Source organism: Lepidochelys kempii, chromosome 14 (assembly GCF_965140285.1).
Source record: "Lepidochelys kempii isolate rLepKem1 chromosome 14, rLepKem1.hap1, whole genome shotgun sequence".
Classification (NCBI taxonomy): domain Eukaryota; kingdom Metazoa; phylum Chordata; order Testudines; family Cheloniidae; genus Lepidochelys; species Lepidochelys kempii.
The window spans coordinates 25,175,991-25,194,196 of record NC_136393.1 but is presented as its reverse complement, the minus strand read 5'-3'; the positions used below and the strand labels follow the sequence as shown (position 1 = coordinate 25,194,196).

Here is an 18,206-nt window from a genome sequence, read left to right as displayed (position 1 = left end):
TAGATGAGTATCACAAAAGATACCCAGTAGATAAGAGAGCTAAGGGAAGAAAAGTACTTGAAAATCTGCAACCTAAGATCATGAATATATCTGCTTTGATCCTCTTTCTCTCTTCCAACTACACAGAAAAAGAAGGCATCTGTCAGATCAAGAGAGGAGTTTAACTATCTTGGCACATGTTGTTACCTAAAATCATTAAATGCAACAGAGAAACTGGCTGTCTAAGTATCTAAAGGTGATGGAACTAATGCACAATTCACAGGCAGAAAAAGTAGGTAAACTGGCGTCGATGCAGCAAGTGCAGATTTAAGTGTGCGCTGCCTTTCAAGAATATTTGTGTTTAAATCAACAACAACAAAAGTGCACACGTGCACGCAAACACACACGCACACACACACACACCTTAGAAAGCCAGACAGCCGGGGGATAAGGTTGCACTACTCGAACAAGAAAATGGCTCTCTTTTAGCTAATTACCCCCTGCTCTCACACTGTCCCAGGTGATTTGCAGATATGTATTGGGATTATAATGAGCAGCACAATTTTCTTTTCTATTTTTTACATGGTATTATGGAAATGGAGCTCAAAGATATTTAGGGCTCAATCATGGCTTTGCCATGAGCACTATGAAGGGCTGCGGATTTTGTGTTTCTCTGGAAGCAGAACTCAGAGTCACAATTTATCTCCCAGTTTCCCCTGTTTTGAGGGGGACATGCTGCGTGCTCACCCTATTCCTTTATCTCTATTCTTATTTCTCTTTTTTGCTAAAAAATAAAACAAAAATGTGTTGGGATTTTGAATTCTAGTTAACACCTATGTTTTTAGGGTGTCATTAATTCAGGAACTCCTTGTCCAATTTACCTCAGCTTTAATATGTATAGTCCATCTTGCTGCTGGATCTAACCTACCAAATTTTGAAATTGACATCACTTCTTTGTGGTTTTTGGAGGACAGGATAAAATTTAGACTAATAATGGAAAATTACCTGTAACCTGAATGATGAAGTGGCTACTGCCTTTCTGGAATAGGAGTGGGCCAAACAAAGGTTCAAGGTAACTTTTTCAAGACAAATTATTCTCCCATCCTCTCGTAGAATCATAGAATATCAGGGTTGGAAGGGACCTCAGGAGATCATCTCGTCCAACCACCCTGCTCAAAGCAGGACCAATCCCCAACTAAATCATCCCAGCCAGGGCTTTGTCAAGCCTGACCTTAAAAACTTCAAAGGAAGGAGATTCTACCACCTCCCTAGGTAACGCATTCCAGTGTTTCACCACCCTCCTAGTGAAAAAGTTTTTCCTAATATCCAACCTAAATCTCCCCCACTGCAACTTGAGACCATTACTCCTTGTTATGTCATCTGCTACCACTGAGAACAGTCTAGAGCCAACCTCTTTGGAACCCCCTTTCAGGTAGTTGAAAGCAGCTATCAAAAGCCTCCTCTTTCTTCTCTTCTGCAGACTAAACAATCCCAGTTCCCTCAGCCTCTCCTCATAAGTCATGTGTTCCAGTCTCCTAATCATTTTTGTTGCCTTCTGCTGGACACTTTCCAATTTTTTCACATCCTTCTTGTAGTGTGGGGTCCAAATTGGACACAGTACTCCAGATGAGGCCTCACCAATGTCAAATAGAGGGGAACGATCACGTCCCTCGATCTGCTAGCAATGCCCCTACTTATAGATCCCAAAATGCCATTGGCCTTCTTGGCAACAAGGGCACACTGTTGACTCATATCCAGCTTCTCGTCCACTGTAACCTCTACGTCCTTTTCTGCAGAACTGCTGCCTAGCCATTCGGTCCCTAATCTGTAGCGGTGCATGGGATTCTTCCGTCCTAAGTGCAGAACTCTGCAGTTGTCCTTGTTGAACCTCATCAGATTTCTTTTGGCCCAATCCTCTAATTTGCCTAGGTCCTTCAGTATCCTATCCCTACCCTCCAGCGTATCTACCTCTCCTCCCAGTTTAGTGTCATCCGCAAACTTGCTGAGGGTGCAATCCACGCCATCTTCCAGATCATTAATGAAGATATTGAAGAAAACCGACCCCAGGACTGACACTTGAGCACTCCACTTGATACTGGCTGCAAACTAGACATGAAGCCATTGATCACTATCCGTTGAGCCTGACAATCTAGCCAGCTTTCTATCCACCTTATAGTCCATTCATCCAGCCCATACTTCTTTAACTTGCTGGCAAGAATACTGTGGGAGACCATGTCAAAAGCTTTGGTAAAGTCAAAGAATAACACGCCCATTGCTTTCCCCTCATCCACAGAGCCAGTTATCTCACCATAGAAGGCAATTAGATTAGTCAGGCATGACTTGCCCTAGGTGAATCCATGCTGACTGTTCCTGATCACTTTCCCCTCCTCTAAGTGCTTCTGAATTGATTCCTTGAGGACCTGCTCCATGATTTTTCCAGGGACTGAGGTGAGGCTGACTGGCCTGTAGTTCCCGGATCCTCCTTCTTCCCTTCTTAAAAGATGGGCACTACATTAGTCTTTTTCCTTTTGTCCGAGACCTCCCCCGATGGCCATGAGTTTTCAAAGATAATGGCCAATGGCTCTGCAATCACATCCACCAACTCCTTTAGCACTCTCAGATGCAGCACACCCGGCGCCATGGACTTGTGCTAATCCAGCTTTTCTAACTAGTCCCGAACCACTTCTTTCTCCACAGAGGGCTGGTCACCTCCTCCCCATGCTGTGCTGCCCAGTGCAGTAGTCTGGGAGCTAACCTTGTTCGTGAAGACAGAGGCAAAAAAAGCACTGAGTACATTAGCTTTTTCCACATCTTCTGTCACTAGGTTGCCTCCCTCATTCAGTAAGGGGCCCACACTTTCCTTGACTTTCTTCTTGTTGCTAACATACCTGAAGAAACCCTTCTTGTTACTCTTAACATCTCTTGCTAGCTGCAACTCCAAATATGATTTGACCTTCCTGATTTCACTCCTGCATGCCTGAGCAATATTTTTATACTCTTCCCTGGTCATTTGTCCAATCTTCCACTTCTTGTAAGCTTCTTTTTTGTGTTTAAGTTCAGCAAGGATTTCACTGTTAAGCCAAGCTAGTCGCCTGCCATAATTACTATTCTTTCTACACATCGGGATGGTTTGTCCCTGTAACCTCAATAAGGATTCTTTAAAATACAGCCAGCTCTCCTGGACTCCTTTCCCCCTCATGTTATTCTCCCAGGGGATCCTGCCCATCAGTTACCTGAGGGAGTCAAAGTGTGCTTTTCTGAAGTCCAGGGTCCATATTCTGCTGCTCTCCTTTCTTCCTTGTGTCAGGATCCTGAACTTGGCCATCTCATGGTCACTGCCTCCCAGGTTCCCATTCACTTTTGCTTCTCCTACTAATTCTTCCTGGTTTGTGAGCAGCAGGTCAAGAAGAGTTCTGTCCCTAGTTGGTTCCTCCAGCACTTGCACCAGGAAATTGTCCCCTACACTTCCCAAAAACTTTCTAGATTGTCTATGCACCGCTGTATTGCTCTCCCAGCAGATATCAAGGTGATTGAAGTCTCCCATGAGAACCAGAGCCTGCGATCTAGTAACTTCCATTAGTTGCTGGAAGAAAGCCTCGTCCATCTCATCCCCCTGGTCTGGTGGTCTATAGCAGACTCCCACCACGACATCACCCTTGTTGCTCACACATCTCTTAAGATGTGGAGATGTGGAAGCTTCAGATCAAACACAAGACAACTTTCATAATAAATGTATCCCAGAATATTTTACTGATGTGGTATAGCTACAGAGCTAGATAATACATACAGTAACAGGAGAGAAAGAAATTCAGAGATACAGGAAAGGGAGAACTGATATGTATTCAGATGGGATTTACACAGAGGTGGAAAGCTGGTGTAATGAGAGGGATGGTCCAGACAGCAGATGTTTCTCACAGCCCAAGCGGAGAGATTATGAGGAAGGAGAGAGCAAAATGAGCAGGGGAAACAGGTGGCACAACTCCAAAGAGGCACGTGGACATGGGGAGGATAATTCTGAACTGGATGGTGAAGTGAACTGGGCGCCAGCAGGGTGTGATTTGATTGGAATATTTTGTACTGAGGGAATGTAGGCAGCAGCATTCTGCACATGCTGGAGTCTAGGGAGCTGGGGCTTGAGAAGACAGAGGGAGAAGGGAGCTGCAGTAGATGAGGTGAGAGGAGATGAATAAACAAAAGGGGTTTTCAGCAGAGGTGGAGGTGAGGCCCTGGCACGGACAGGCAGAGCTGTGGATATAGGGACATGGACACCATTTGGATGATGCAGGTTATGAACAATGGAATCACGTGGAAGCTCTGACTCAAAGAGGAAGTATGAGCAGAGGTTGAGGATGCTGTGCCTCCCCAAGAGAAGCACTTTGGCCACTGAGACAGTTTACTGAAGGAAGCTGAGATGAAACCACAGTTTACTTGGCCAAGAGGACACAGTTGTTGGACAGGAAAAGGCCACTAAAGGTACTGAAAGACACAGACAGCAGAGAGAAAGGAAATTCCAGAGCTCATTGAGGAAAGGCTATCAAAGGGAGCCCCTGAAGGGCTGTCCAAATTGATGGAAGACTGAATCAAGGGAAGCTTCGTAGATACACTGGAAGGGTAACACTAGGCCTATATCAGAGGTGACAGTACGTTTTATACAGCCATGGGGTGATAAGCTACCCAGACCATCTACAGAGGGGTCAGTTCTAGGGTTGTGGAGATGAGTCAGCAGAGGTACAAGGTGAGTGATCGCTGCTGTTTGTTGCCTTTTCATTCCTACAGCTCGTGAAGTGCCCAGTTTTCAGATGGCTGGAAGAGTAGCAAAGAGCAAAGCATGGAAACAGGCTCTCCTCCTTGTGCAGGGTGAGAAAAAGAGAGTGTTTCTGGATCCCCTGACTTTCTCTCCATTTCTTCCCTGCTCCCTCAGTGACTCGACATCACAGGGACCCCCCCCAACCCCAATAGCCCACAAACTTCCGTCAGTACCACTTCTGGTGCTGGCCACTGCAGAGTGAGGTGAGGCCATCCCTGCTGTAGGGGCTGAGCATGCTGCCTTGGAAGTGCTCCCAGCCTGGGGGCCTGAAGAGAGAAACTAGAGGGGATACTGGCAAGTGACACAAGGGCAGGTGTCTGCACATCCCTGGGCCCTAAGGGTCTGGTCAGTTTAGGAGCGCTCTGAACTCAATCTCAACCCCCCCCCCCCCCCCCCCCCCGCCCACATGTGACACCAACAGCCTGTTGGTTCAGGCCCTAGTTTCCCTGTGTTTAATATGCATTCCTAGCCTATCTTAGCAATTGTGAAATGATGTCATCTGCTTGCTGGCGAGGGTACAGGAGGGGCTTCTCTCTGGTGCTGTCCCAGGCAGCAGGATCTGCGACAGCCGATGGTGGACATGGAAATGAATACAGAGCTTCCAGACAGGAGGAAACACAAAGCTGGTATTTAATTGAAGCTATGAGATCGGGCCATATTTAAACGTGTCCATTATTAGATATATGGTCCTACGTTTAATGCAAATAGAATAAATCATTCATATCTCATTGACATATGAACTATTCTATTCACATTAAACATAATTTTAATGCCAGTAAGTGTTACTGGCTGTCAGAGGAAAGTTACAATACGTGCCATTTTCTCTTACCATTTGTAGGTGTCTGGGTTGCACTGTTTAGTATCAGGTGGTTATAATTTTGTTCTTGGTCATCTGAAATTCACAGAAAAAAATCCTTTTAAGAAACAGCTCAGCGAATCCACTGATCTGCAGATGATAATTACAGTTCACATTATTCACAGGAAATCTCGGCATGATTAAAGAAAGGAGAAGAAAATGCTTAAGAAAGCAGAAGAGTCTTTCATGTTATTCACTTAACATTCCAGATGCTAGAGGAACATGATAATGGAAAACTGCCTCCATTCTGTTGAGCCTGCAGAATGGAACGTCTGCAAGGTAAGAAGCACTTCTAAGCAGGACATGGATTTCAACATCCAGGGTGGGACCATGAGAGATCCTGGGTTCCAGTAACTCCCTCTGAAGCCACTAGAGTGATCCATGCCCACTGAATAGAGTTCCTGGTCTGTGTCCTGACATACAGAACCTCGTGTGGGATTGTTCCTGGCTATCTGAGAAACAGACGTTCCCTCTGCCACCAACTACATTCCCTGGGAACAATGAAAACAGCAACCAGCAAGACTCATGTGCTGGAGACAGAGTTTTCATAGGAGCTGGACCTAGACAATAGAGCTCCCTCCTAGAAGAGATGAGAATGACCACAGGCTTCTCTGCATTCAGTACTAAACTGAATCTCCTTCCTTAGAAGTTTTTAAGGTCAGGCTTGACAAAGCCCTGGCTGGGATGATTTAATTGGGGATTGGTCCTGCTTTTGAGCAGGGGGTTGGACTAGATGATCTCCTGAGGTCCCTTCCAACCCTGATATTCTATGATTCTATGATTCTAAACACCCTTTGCTGCAAAGAGACAAAAAAGGATTAACAGCAGTATCACCACCACTAATAAATAATAATAGTAGTAACTCCTCTATGAACTGCAAAGCATCTTTCCCTCTTTCCCACTGTAATAAACAGCAGCATAGCACTAGGCAAGTAGCCACTAATCCATACCATATGTTGCATAAGTTTCCAGGTAAGCCCTTAATAAGTAACGTACATGCTTAGGCTGAATCATCACCATCAGATATATCAGCTTATTGGGGAGTCTTATCCTGCTGTTTTAACGTGTAGAGTTTCTTGCTGCAGACGGAGTACGTGATCAGAGGTGATTTATTTGGGTGGTGGCATACCAGATACCTAACTCAACTGAGATTCCATTGAGGAGACCAAGACTATTAGCCCAACCTTCAGCAAGTGGTGAACAAGGCTCAAAAGTGTGGTGGTTTGATTCAGACAAGCATCCAAATGTTCTGAACCTCGCCAAACCTTTTAGAGTGAGCCAATGGCCTGGAAATCTCCTCAAATGCGACATTCTCCCGAGATCCTCCAGTGCTGATTGATTTCTGTGGGTTCAGAAATGCTGCAAAAATAGTTTTCCCTATAGCATTTCTGTTCATCCCATCAGATCCTGACAGACGACAGGAAGTGGCAAATGTGTGATACTTACCAGCAGGAGAGTGAGTTTGTGTGGGGGGGGGCAGAGGGTGAGAAAACCTGGATTTGTGCTGGAAATGGCCCAACTTGATGATCACTTTAGATAAGCTATTACCAGCAGGACAGTGGGGTATTGGAGGGGGGAGGGGGTATTGTTTCATGGTCTCTGTGTGTATATAATGTCTACTGCAGTTTCCACGGTATGCATCTGATGAAGTGAGCTGTAGCTCACGAAAGCTCATGCTCAAATAAATTGGTTAGTCTCTAAGGTGCCACAAGTCCTCCTTTTCTTTTTGCGAATACAGACTAACACGGCTGTTAATCTGAAACCTGTCAAAAATATAAAATAAAACACACTAAATGTTCTGGAATCTCACAAAAAGCCTGGATAGAGTTTCACTGGTTCGTAGATTACAAGGCCAGAAGGACCTAGACCACAGAGCATTGTGATAAGCTGGTCTGACCTGCTGTATAAGACAGGCCAGTGACCTTCCCCAGAAATTTCTGCATTAAGCCCATCACGCTTGTCTGAGCTAGAGTAGCTCTTTTACAAAGATACCCAGTCTTAAAAGATTTCAAGTGATGGAGAATCCACCCCATCCCTAGGTAAGTTGGTTAGTCCCCGTCACTGTTCAGACAATTGCACCTTATTTCTAATCTGGGTTTGTCTAGCTTCAGCTTCCAACAATTGAATCTCATTCTACCTTTTCCTACTAGATTAAAGAGCTCACTCCAATCAGAAATCTCTTCCCCATGTCGGGACTTCTGTGACTTTTCTTGGATAAACTAAACAGACTGAGCTCCTTAAAAAGTAAGGAGCCACAGTCTGTGCCATACAATTCAGTCAGATGTGGTTTCTGACAAATCCATGCTGAAGTGTGTATTGAGTTCTGTAGTGAAAGTGGAGTTAAATCCTTATAGGCCTGATCTTGCAAGTTGAGGAGCACGTGGGGCCTGACTTCAATGGGCTTTGGATCAGGGTCCTGCTCAGCACTTGCAACTGTTATTGACTTCAAGAGCAGTTGTAGGTGCTCAGCAGCCCTTCAGATTTCCTCAGGGATGGAAACAGCTGAGCACCAGTCTCAGTCTCAAACCAATTACTCTGGCGGTTGGGTTCATTTTTTTTTTTTTAAATTTGCAAGTAAATCCATATCGAGCCTGGTGCATTTTAAAATGACCTCTGTTTGAAATGTGTCTTCACAAACTTCCCCACCCCACTCCCATCTCCTCACTGGAGAACATCAGCATTTTCAGAGTTAGGCCTCAATTCTGCCGCTGTGCTGTTCAGGGGACCCTGACATCTGCTCTGAGCTCCACTGGGTTGCGCACTGGTGGAGGTCTCCAGCCATATGGAGCATTTTGCAAAATCAGAATCTAAGAGATCAGCTCCTGCATGGGCTAATTTAGACATCAGAGCAGTTGTAACGCCGACAGACCCCGATCGTCGGCGGGCGGGATCGAACCTGGGACCTTTGAAGTTGAGTGTATGAGCCTCTACTCCATGAGCTAAAAGCCATGTGGCCCTTAGCTAAGGCTGTAGAGCAGACTCATTAATTTCAAAGTGGTCTCGGTGCCACTAGAGGGGACAGAACACCACACTCAGGAGGTGTGTGGGTTACACAGTGATCTAGCTGTTACCTGGATTCACAACTGGTCCCATTTATTCCACAGCAGCAGATGGATAACGGTTTACAAATGGAGGTTGGATACAGTTTCATATATGAAAAGCCCACATTTAAAACTTTAATCAACAAAACTTTCACATATAAAATGCACCAAGAGAGAAGCAGCAGAAACTGCCCTCTCCTGCAGCGTCCAGGAACTTACCCAGGGTGAAATCCTGGCTTCACTGAAGTCAATAGTCTTTAATGGGCCAGGACTTCACCCCAGGTATTTATTCCTCTTTGCATTAAATCATTCTGCTCAAATGCCCCTTCGACCCCAAGTCTCCTCACTGGTCATTTTTTTCTCTTCTGAACCCTAATGTGACTCAAGCTCTGGGGTCATTTTACAGCCATGTTCACCTCTGTGTAGCTACTAGTTTGGAGCTTGGAACTAGAATAGTTAGTGGCGGGGAGACACTGAACTAGCTTCCTTTCCAGAATGTAATTGCAGGCACAAGCCTAACTCCCCTTCTAGCTACACACAAATCACATAACTCAGGGCTCAGACCCACAATCCCAGGATGGGTGAGGATCTGAGCCTGAGACAAGGCAGGATCCAGTGTTCAATATACCTGGGGAAGTTCTGTGCCATTGCTGCACAGCGGAAAAATGCCCCCTTGCAGATTTTCTTTGCTTCCTTGCAGAAAATGATTTCTGTGGGGAAGCAAAGAGAAGCTGCACCAGTACTCACTCACCTCTCCCCGATAGCTCAGACGCATCTGTTCCAGAACCTAGGGGGAGAGGTAAATCACTGAGGGAAGGGGGTCAATATGCAGCGGCAGTCAAAAAGCAAACAGAATGTTGGGAATCATTAAGAGATAGATAATAAGACAGAAAATAACATATTGCCCCTATATAATTCCATGGTATGCCCGCATCTTGAATATTGCATGCATATGTGGTCACCCCCATTTAAAAAAAGATATATTGGAATTGGAAAGGGTTCAGAAAAGGGCAACAAAAATTATTAGGGGTATGGAACGGCTTCCGTATGAGGAGAGATTAATAAGTCTGGGATTTTTCAGCTTGGAAAAGAAATGACTAAGGGGGGATATGATAGAGGGCTATAAAATCATGGCTGGTGTGGAGAAAGTAAATAAGAAAGTGCTATTTACTCCTTTTCATAATACAAGAACTAGGAGTCACCCAATGAAATTAATAGGCAGCAGGTTTAAAACAAACAAAAGGAAGTATTTCTTCACACAGCACACAGTAAACCTGGGGAACTCTTTGCCAGAGGATGTTGTGAAGGCCAAGACTATAACAGGATTCAAAAAAGTATTAGATAAATTCATGGAGGATATGTCCATCGATGGCTATTATCCAAGATAAGCTGGGATGGTGTCCCTAGCCTCTGTTTGCCAGAAGCTGGGAATGAGTGCCAGGTAATTGATCACTTGATGATTACCTATTCTGTTCATTCCCTCTGGGGAACCTGGCATTGGCCACTGTCGGAAGACACGATACTGGGCTAGATGGACCTTTGGCCTGACCCAGTTTGGCCATTTTAATGTTCTTATGATGCTCTGTCTGCTCAGGGATGTTAGTCCCATCTGGGCAGGGAGAGGGGAGGAGGATGGAGAGAGAGTTCCCCCTCCCTCTTCCTTGCATGGAGCAGCAACCAGAGTTGGGTCAGATCAAGCCCCAGAAACTTCCCCTGGCTGCAGGGAGTTCTTCACCACGGAGGGTGCGGGGGGCTTGGCAGGGGGATCTAGGTGTGTGTGTGGGGGATGAGGCTCAGGGTGGGGGTTCCAGGTGTAGGGGGTGGTGCGGCTCAGTGGTGGTGGGGTGGATGCAGGAGGGTCCGGATGCATGGGGTTGGGCAGACAGGGAGAGCAGCTCCCTGCACACCCCACTGAGCTCCCTCTATACCCCTGGCTTCCAGAACCCCCCCTCCACTGAGCCTCCCCCCCAAACCTCCACCCTGCCAAGCCTTATCCCCTGCATCAGGAGCCCCCCACACCCAGACCCCCATCCCATTGAACCCCAACCAGCTGCACTCTGACCTCCCACCCCACCGAGCCCCACTGCCCCAGCCCGCCCTGAGCCCTAATCACCTTCACCTGGACTCCCCTGCACAGTCCCATTCCCCTCGGCACCCAGACCCTGCACTGAGCTGCCCACACAAAGACTGCATCACACAGAACCCTGATAAGCTTGAGGGAATTTTGCACAATTAAAAAAAAAAATTCTGCAAAGTTCTGCATATTTTAATTGTCAAAATAACACAGAAACACAATAATGATATAATCACACCATTTTCAATTATTTGCTGACAAGTACTTTGAAATAAATTATCACAATAATTAAAAATGGTGTGATTATATTGGTTATTTTGACCAATAAAATATGCAGAATTTTGCAGAATTTTAAAATATTGTGTGCAGAAATTTTAATTTTTTTTGGTGCAGAATTCCCTTAGGAGTAGTTCAAGCACTATTGCTGTGCAATGTAGGTACAGCCCCACTGGAATGGGGCTCTGGGAGTCCTCCAAAAGTATCCCATAATCCCCCTGGCTGACTTTCTTTGTCATCTGGACAATCAAGTTTTTCCTCACTGCACCATGAACAAAGGGCTGGAGTGGCCACCTTTTGGGGGGGGTGCTAGGGAGTTTGGGGCATGGGAGTTTGGGCTTGCATAATGAAGTACAGATGCTGGAGCCCCAGGTTGCGATCCAGGGTCCAACCCTTCCTAACCTGGGGTTACAAGTGAGTGTAGATGCTCATGCCCGAGATTAACAAATGCTGCGTCTGCTGACTCTAATTTTACTAATCCTGAGCTTGCACTGCAGGGTAGACAGACCCACCCCCATTGTGGCCATCCCAGAGCCCAGGCTCCAGCCCGAGCCAGACGTCTACACTGCAGTTTTACAGCCCCGCAACCTAAGCCCCTTGAGCCTGAATCAGCTGACCTGGTCCAGCTACAGGTGTTTAACTGCAGTGCAGCTGTACCCAATATGTCTGGGCTGCTCGAGTATCTGAATGCAATATTGGCCTCAGTTTCACTCTCTTGGAGGCTGTGCCGAACCCACCTAAAAGAAATAAACTACTTTAACAAAGATGGGAGAGCTTCCTGCATCTGTCCAGCTTTACTGCGGTGAAGTGCTGGCTCTGCAGAGGGATGATGTCTAGTTTGTGGACGTACGGCCCTAGAGATGAGCACTGAGCTCACCTCTAGTTATTTGGATACTCCATTAAGGAAATGAAAGATTAACAGCATTCTTGACTGTCAGCTAACAATATGAATTCTCTGGGCACAGCTGGAGCAGAAATTAACTAACGATAACTAAGTGAGAGAGAGAGAGACTAACTGGCTAGAATGGGGGTTGCTAGACAGCCACAGAGCCCTAAAAAAACACTGTGCTCTGAGCTACTTCAAAGCCCAGGAGAAACCACGTGGACAGACAGGAGCTTTTAAGGACTTTTCACATCTTTGCAAAGGAAGCAAATTCATGTAATTAGAATAGGGCGAAATGCAGCAGCCCACAAGATTAAACAAGAGGCCGAGTCATAAAGCCAGTAACTGCTGCCCCAGGAAACAAGACTTAGCACACAGGAGGGCGCATCCTGCTATCGGTCAGCAGTCTCAGTTTGGGGGGGGGCAGTGTCAGTGTTGGGGAGGGGGAGAGGCTGCCAGGGTGGGGAGCTGTCTGTGCGAGGAGAGGAGACACCAAGTAAGGGCCAGTGTAGAGGCAGGCTATCAGACTAGATGGATGCATGGTCTTTGCCGGCTGTGCCTGGGTGGAGCTGTCATTTGCACACATTACAGCTCCCAAGCACGTGCGGGTGCAGCTTTCTAGCATCTCTGCCATGCCTGAGCTGGGGTTACCTTATAGGGGGAGTGCAGACTGGAGTCTCTTCTGCAGAGGAAATGAATACAGCATCCTTGCTGTTGCAGCAGCTGGGTCTAGAGTCCAGCGAGCCAGCACGTTAACCTCCCCTCGCCTCGTCCCCCCTTTCCCTCCTCCTTCCCCACTCTCTCCTCTCCCCGCACATGCTGGAGGAACCACCCGGAAGAAACCCTGTGGCCAAGGAGAAGGAGGTTTGGGAAGTTTGTGGAGCTGGGGTTGAAAAGGAAATGCTGAGTTGGGAGAGACATCCATGGGCTGGGTGCTCCTCTGAACTCCCCCTGGCTGAGGAATTTGCAGCTGTACTTTGGAAGGAGCAGGGTAAAGCATCCTAAACCATTCAAATGAATAGTTCTCCCAATTTTGGATAGGGTACAAGTGACTTTTGGGAAAGACTTGGCTGGTCTGATTGGTGACAAATAAGTGATTTTAAAAAAGGGTGAGTCCCCTTTCAAATGCCTCAAAAAAATCATGCATTGCCATCTTATAGGACACTTCAGTGTCTGAGGGCCTCATCCTGTCAGGTTGCCTTAGCACCCTTAATTCCATGGAAGTCACTGGACCAAATTCTGAGGGCGATGGAGTACCTGCAACACCTGCTGACATCAGTGGACATTGCAGGTGCTCAGTACCTCTCAGGATTAGGCCCAGTGGGAACTGAGAGCCCTCAGCATCTTTCAGGATGGAGCCCTTAATAAGCAACTCAGATCAGAACATTTCAGTAAGCTTTCTGGGAGTCAAAAGTGTCTGACAGCCTTTCATCCTGATTCTTGACAGAAGAGGATCTTCTCAGCTACTGATGTATTGATCTGAACTTAGAAAGAAGCTCTTCTTCCAAGGACTGAGACTGACAGTTCTAATTTGCAGCATAAATCACTCATTGAGTCTCCTGATTCAAGGTCTTGAACTTCTGGTAATTGATGAAGAAAACTTTAAATAGCCCCCAAAGAGGCCTCATTGTACTTTCCATTGAAGAGAGATATTCCTATGTAGGCAGTCAACCTTTCTTTGGAGAATGTTTATGTCTCTCTTTTCCCTAGGGCATGGTTATGCAGTTAATGTTTCCCACATGTTTATTGTTAATAAAAATGGATTAATTTTGTTCTGCAATGGAAAAAATAGATTCTGCAGAGCAAAGGGTACATTTTCTGGTTTGTCTTTGCTAATAAGTTCCTTATAAAAACTGGAGTACTAAAATATTTTAATACATCTCAAGTATCCTACAGATATATGATGTTTCTGTAAGTTATACAATATTTTTATGTTCATTTTATAGCATTTAATGCAGGTAACTCATCTGGAATTGTTATTCCAGTGGGGGAAGAGATACACTAAACAGACTCAATCCACCTACGAAACAGCTTTTGCTTCCTTGTTTTCCCATCTATCTCCTTTCCTGATGATCTGCTCTTTCCAGTAATCTCCACATCCCCCCATCACCCAGTTTTTATCTAAGATTCAGAGAAAAATTTAACAAGTGGTTTATGACGACAAGATAGCTGTTTGGCACCAGCATAGACCGATAGTGAATTCCCTTCAAGTGCTAAGATTCCACAGTGCTTAAGTGTAAGAAAGCCATCTTGAAGAGGAATTACACTGAGAGTTAGGGACAGAAAGCAAAGCAGCCTCAGACGTTCAGAAAGAAGAGCCATGGCTGAAAAGCATAATAACATCTACTTATCTGCACTGATATAACCTAGTAATAATATTTTTATCCACCCTATTGTAACAATGTGCATTTGTGCTTTGGAATTCAGGGCAAGAAACCCTGGGCCCTGGATAGAAAAATCTATTCTCGCCATCTCTACTGCAGTGGATTTATCAAGTCCAGCAGTGAGTTTTCTTGGCAGGTGAAGCATTAAGAGATCTTGCATTAAGGACTCTGCTCCAGATAGAGAGGGGTGATTTTTCATGACTTAGGCCATTCATGTATCTCTTTCTTGAAAATTACTGATGTCCAAGAACTGTAACAGAAACTCCTCGTCTGAGTCACTAGGCAGAGAAGTTCATGGTGTGTCTTATTTTGTTGTTGTTATTGTGCAGTTTAGGGCTTAAATAAATGCTGCAGACCAGGAAGCGAGGAAGACTTTGTTAAACAGCCTTACCCAGACTAGAATGACAAGCCGATATGTGAAACATCTAGCATGGACAAGGTATGCTGCCTTGAACATGTTTTAGTTTGTCAAGTTAAAGCCCAAGAGGGAGCCTAGGGTTTAACTTGGTCAGTTCAGCTTGTGTTAAAATCTGCATTGCCTTACCTACACTAGACCTTTTCAATGTGTAGGTTAAGGTGGATTAGCCAATGTGTTCGAACATCACACCTTCAAATCCTAATCACAGGGAGGCAATCAGGAGCAGGATAGCTGGGCTGTTACACCTACATACTGCATGTACTTGTGCATATGTAACAATATACAATGAAAAATACAAAAAAATGCATTAAAAGAATCATTAATGACAATCTCTTAAAAGTTAGGAAATGGCAGATTTAAGTTGCTCATACAACCTTAATTCAAATCCCTTTTACATATTGTGACAAAGTTTCTCCTCTGCCTTGGTGGGTCCTGCGCTTATTGGAGAATTTGCTTGCCTCAGAGGTTCACAGCAGTCCTCAGTTTGGCCACATTCGTGGCTCAAATCTGCCATTCACTCAGTTAGCCTCATCACTGGCCAGCATGGGAAAAAGGAAGAAGAACAATCCCTGCAGTCTCTGCTGATCCACCTAGTGGATCGGGGAACAGGCCAGAGACCTTCCCCTCTGGTGGAACCCACAGTCTAGGTCAACTCCTCCGGTATCAAGTAGGGAGTTAGGGGAATGGAGGGATGGGGGGAACCCGGACCCGCCCTCTACTCCGGGTTCAAGCCCAGGGCCCTGTGGATTGCAGCTGTCTACGGTGGCTTCTGCAACAGCTGCATGACAGCTACAACTTCCTGGGCTACTTCCCAATGGCCTCCTCCCAACACCTTCTCTATTCTCACCACAGGACGTTCCTCCTGATGTCTGATAATGCTTGTATTTCTCCATCTTCCAGTAGTATGCTTTCTCACTCTCAGTTTCTTGTGTCTCTCGCTCCCAGCTCCTCACATGCACACCACAAACTGAAGTGAGTGCCTTTTTAAACCCAGGTGCCCTTATTAGACTGCCTGTTTTAATTGATTCTAGCAGCTTCTTGATTGGCTGCAGGTGTTCTAATCAGCCTGTCTGCCTTAATTGTTTTCAGAAAATTCCTATTGTTCTGGAACCTTCCCTGTTACCTTACCCAGGGAAAAGGGACCTACTTAACCTGGGGCTAATATATCTGCCTCCTATCACTTTCCTGTAACTGTGGGGCCTATTTCCGATCCTCCATCTGTTCATGTATCCAGGCAGAGTTCCTCTGGGCAGCTTCCACTGACTCTCTTGACACCTTTGAGGAGCAGTGGGCGCTGTCCAGGGTTCTCTTCTCGGTGTCCCCATCCTGTTCCCTTTGTTTGACCCTTTGACCACTCTCCTGTCCCTGTTATTTCATTAGTTGTCCCGCATAATCATTTGGTGTCCAGGTCCTGTGGGATCACTTTCCTGTAGCCATCTGGCCTGACCCTGTCACAGTATGCATTATTACAGACTTTAATGACATTATCACATGCTATTTTTTCAACAGGATGGTTGCCTCATTCATTGCACAGGAAACTCCAGGAACGAGGCAGCTATTCAACATTTCTTTTTATCCCCACTAATGTATGACCCATACTTTATTTATTACACACCATCCAAACCCTACACTGAATATGGAATTGTTAAATTCCTCGTGAGATTTTCTATGACTCTCTTCACTGTGGTATCTGAGTCTCATATGCATAAACAAGTTTATTTACACAGCTCCCCTCTGTGTTAGGAAGGTATTATTATCCCCATATTTTAAATGGGGAACTGAGCCACAGAGAGATTAAGGCCAACATTTGCAAAAGTCCCTATTATTGTTGAGTACCCAACTTAAGACCTCTAGGGCCTGATTTTTCAGAGCACTTAGATTTTCTAATAGCTCTTTATCTGCACAAAGCGCAGTTCAGACATTAACTAATTAATCCTCACAAGCCTGTGAGGTACATAGGATAAGTATAATTATCCCCATGCCACACGTAGGAAAGGCAATGAAGAAAGGTGAAGTCATTTGCCTAAGGCCTCTTCATAGCACACCCAGGATTAGACCAGCAGGCCCCCTGATTGTCAACCCAATGCTCATTACTCCAGATCACACATTGTTAACAGTGAAGATATTGAGAATCCACACCTCCCATTCATTGCCTGCAGTTGAAGTTATGAGTGCTCAGTACTTTGGAAAATCCTGGTGCAGGGGCTTAATCTGGGCCCCCAGAAAATGAGAATAACACCTGTGAAAAGTGTGGATGACTTGACCTGCCCAGCATCACACAGGACACTGTGGCAGAGGCAGGAATAGATCACAGTTCTCCTGGGAGAGAGCCAACTGCCTAAGCCCCAAGATCACCTTCTCATTGCCTGTGGCCCCTACACACTGAACAGCAAAGAATAAAGTTTATTGGAAGTGTTTGCTTAGGGTAAAGTATAAGGCTCACATATTCTGCATCAACCAGAACTAAAAAATTTGCAGCTCTCGGAAAAATCATACAAAGAAAATATTTCCCAATTGTGGCAATGTTAAACATCAAACACCTTTTAAGAATGCCGGACTTCAGAAGATCCACATCAGTACAAAACTGATACGATACTTGCCCACAAGAAAACAACAGGAGGGCAGCCTTGACCCTGGCTCGTGTAGTGACAATAACAGAAGCAGGGGCAGCACACAGAGCTCAAGGGCAGGAATGCAGGTGTGCAAGCAAGGCATTCTAGCAATATCCAACCACAAGGGCGCTATGGTGAGATCCTCTAGGCCAGATTCTATATTATGCTTTGGCTGTAACTCTGTTATGTATGCATAGGGGGCGCTGTAGTTTTTGTGGGGGTGAAAGTGCTCATCAAGGGAACTGCAGTGAGTACCTGCGAGTTGTTGTCTGGAAAAAAAGAAAGAAAAAATTCACTGGGGTTAGTCCCTGTGGCTCCGCCTCCATGCTAGTGGGCAGTTGTCCTTAATTTTTCTGTTCCCAACCCCCCGCCCCAGCTCCCTGCCTGGCCCCCCGCAATAAAACTATATTGTGACTCCGTGTGTTCCTCATCACACAAACATAGCATGCACGATTTTTTGGTGACAAGGATGGGATCCCGTTGAAGATTAAGGCAAGCAGAAGGATTCTGGACCTATGCCGAGTTGAAAATTTTGCGTTTGAGAACAACCAGCAAACATTTGCGTTTGCCAGCTAAACTTTCAAGGGCTTTTAATCCCTGCAGCACCTTGGAACATTTGCTGATGGACAGTTCTGTCCCCTGAGAGGATCTCAGCAAATTTAAACTAATCAAGGCCTCTCTGTAGGTGTTTGTTAGCATTTGGGTCTGGCCACGACAGGCATTCAGCTGGCCTGCTTTTTTCCAGGGTAAACAAGAATAAATTCCTCAAGAGACCCAGAAAGGGAAGGAGAAGGCCATAAGAGGGGATGGATAGCCAACATCTAGAGAGAGAAACAATATAGACAATGCAATGCCTTCCCCTAACATGGTCGTGAA

At 45.7% G+C, this 18,206-nt stretch overlaps 1 protein-coding gene across 1 annotated transcript in view; it reads right to left on the bottom strand.

Annotated features, from left to right (window-relative positions):
* The window catches only part of SHISA6 (shisa family member 6), a 395,417-nt gene that overhangs the window by 59,891 nt on the left and 317,320 nt on the right, over positions 1-18,206 (bottom strand). Inside the window, exon 4 of the mRNA XM_073310637.2 lies at positions 5,616-5,678. Coding sequence (XP_073166738.1) covers positions 5,616-5,678 — 63 coding nt within the window. The remainder of the gene's footprint in view (positions 1-5,615; positions 5,679-18,206) is intronic.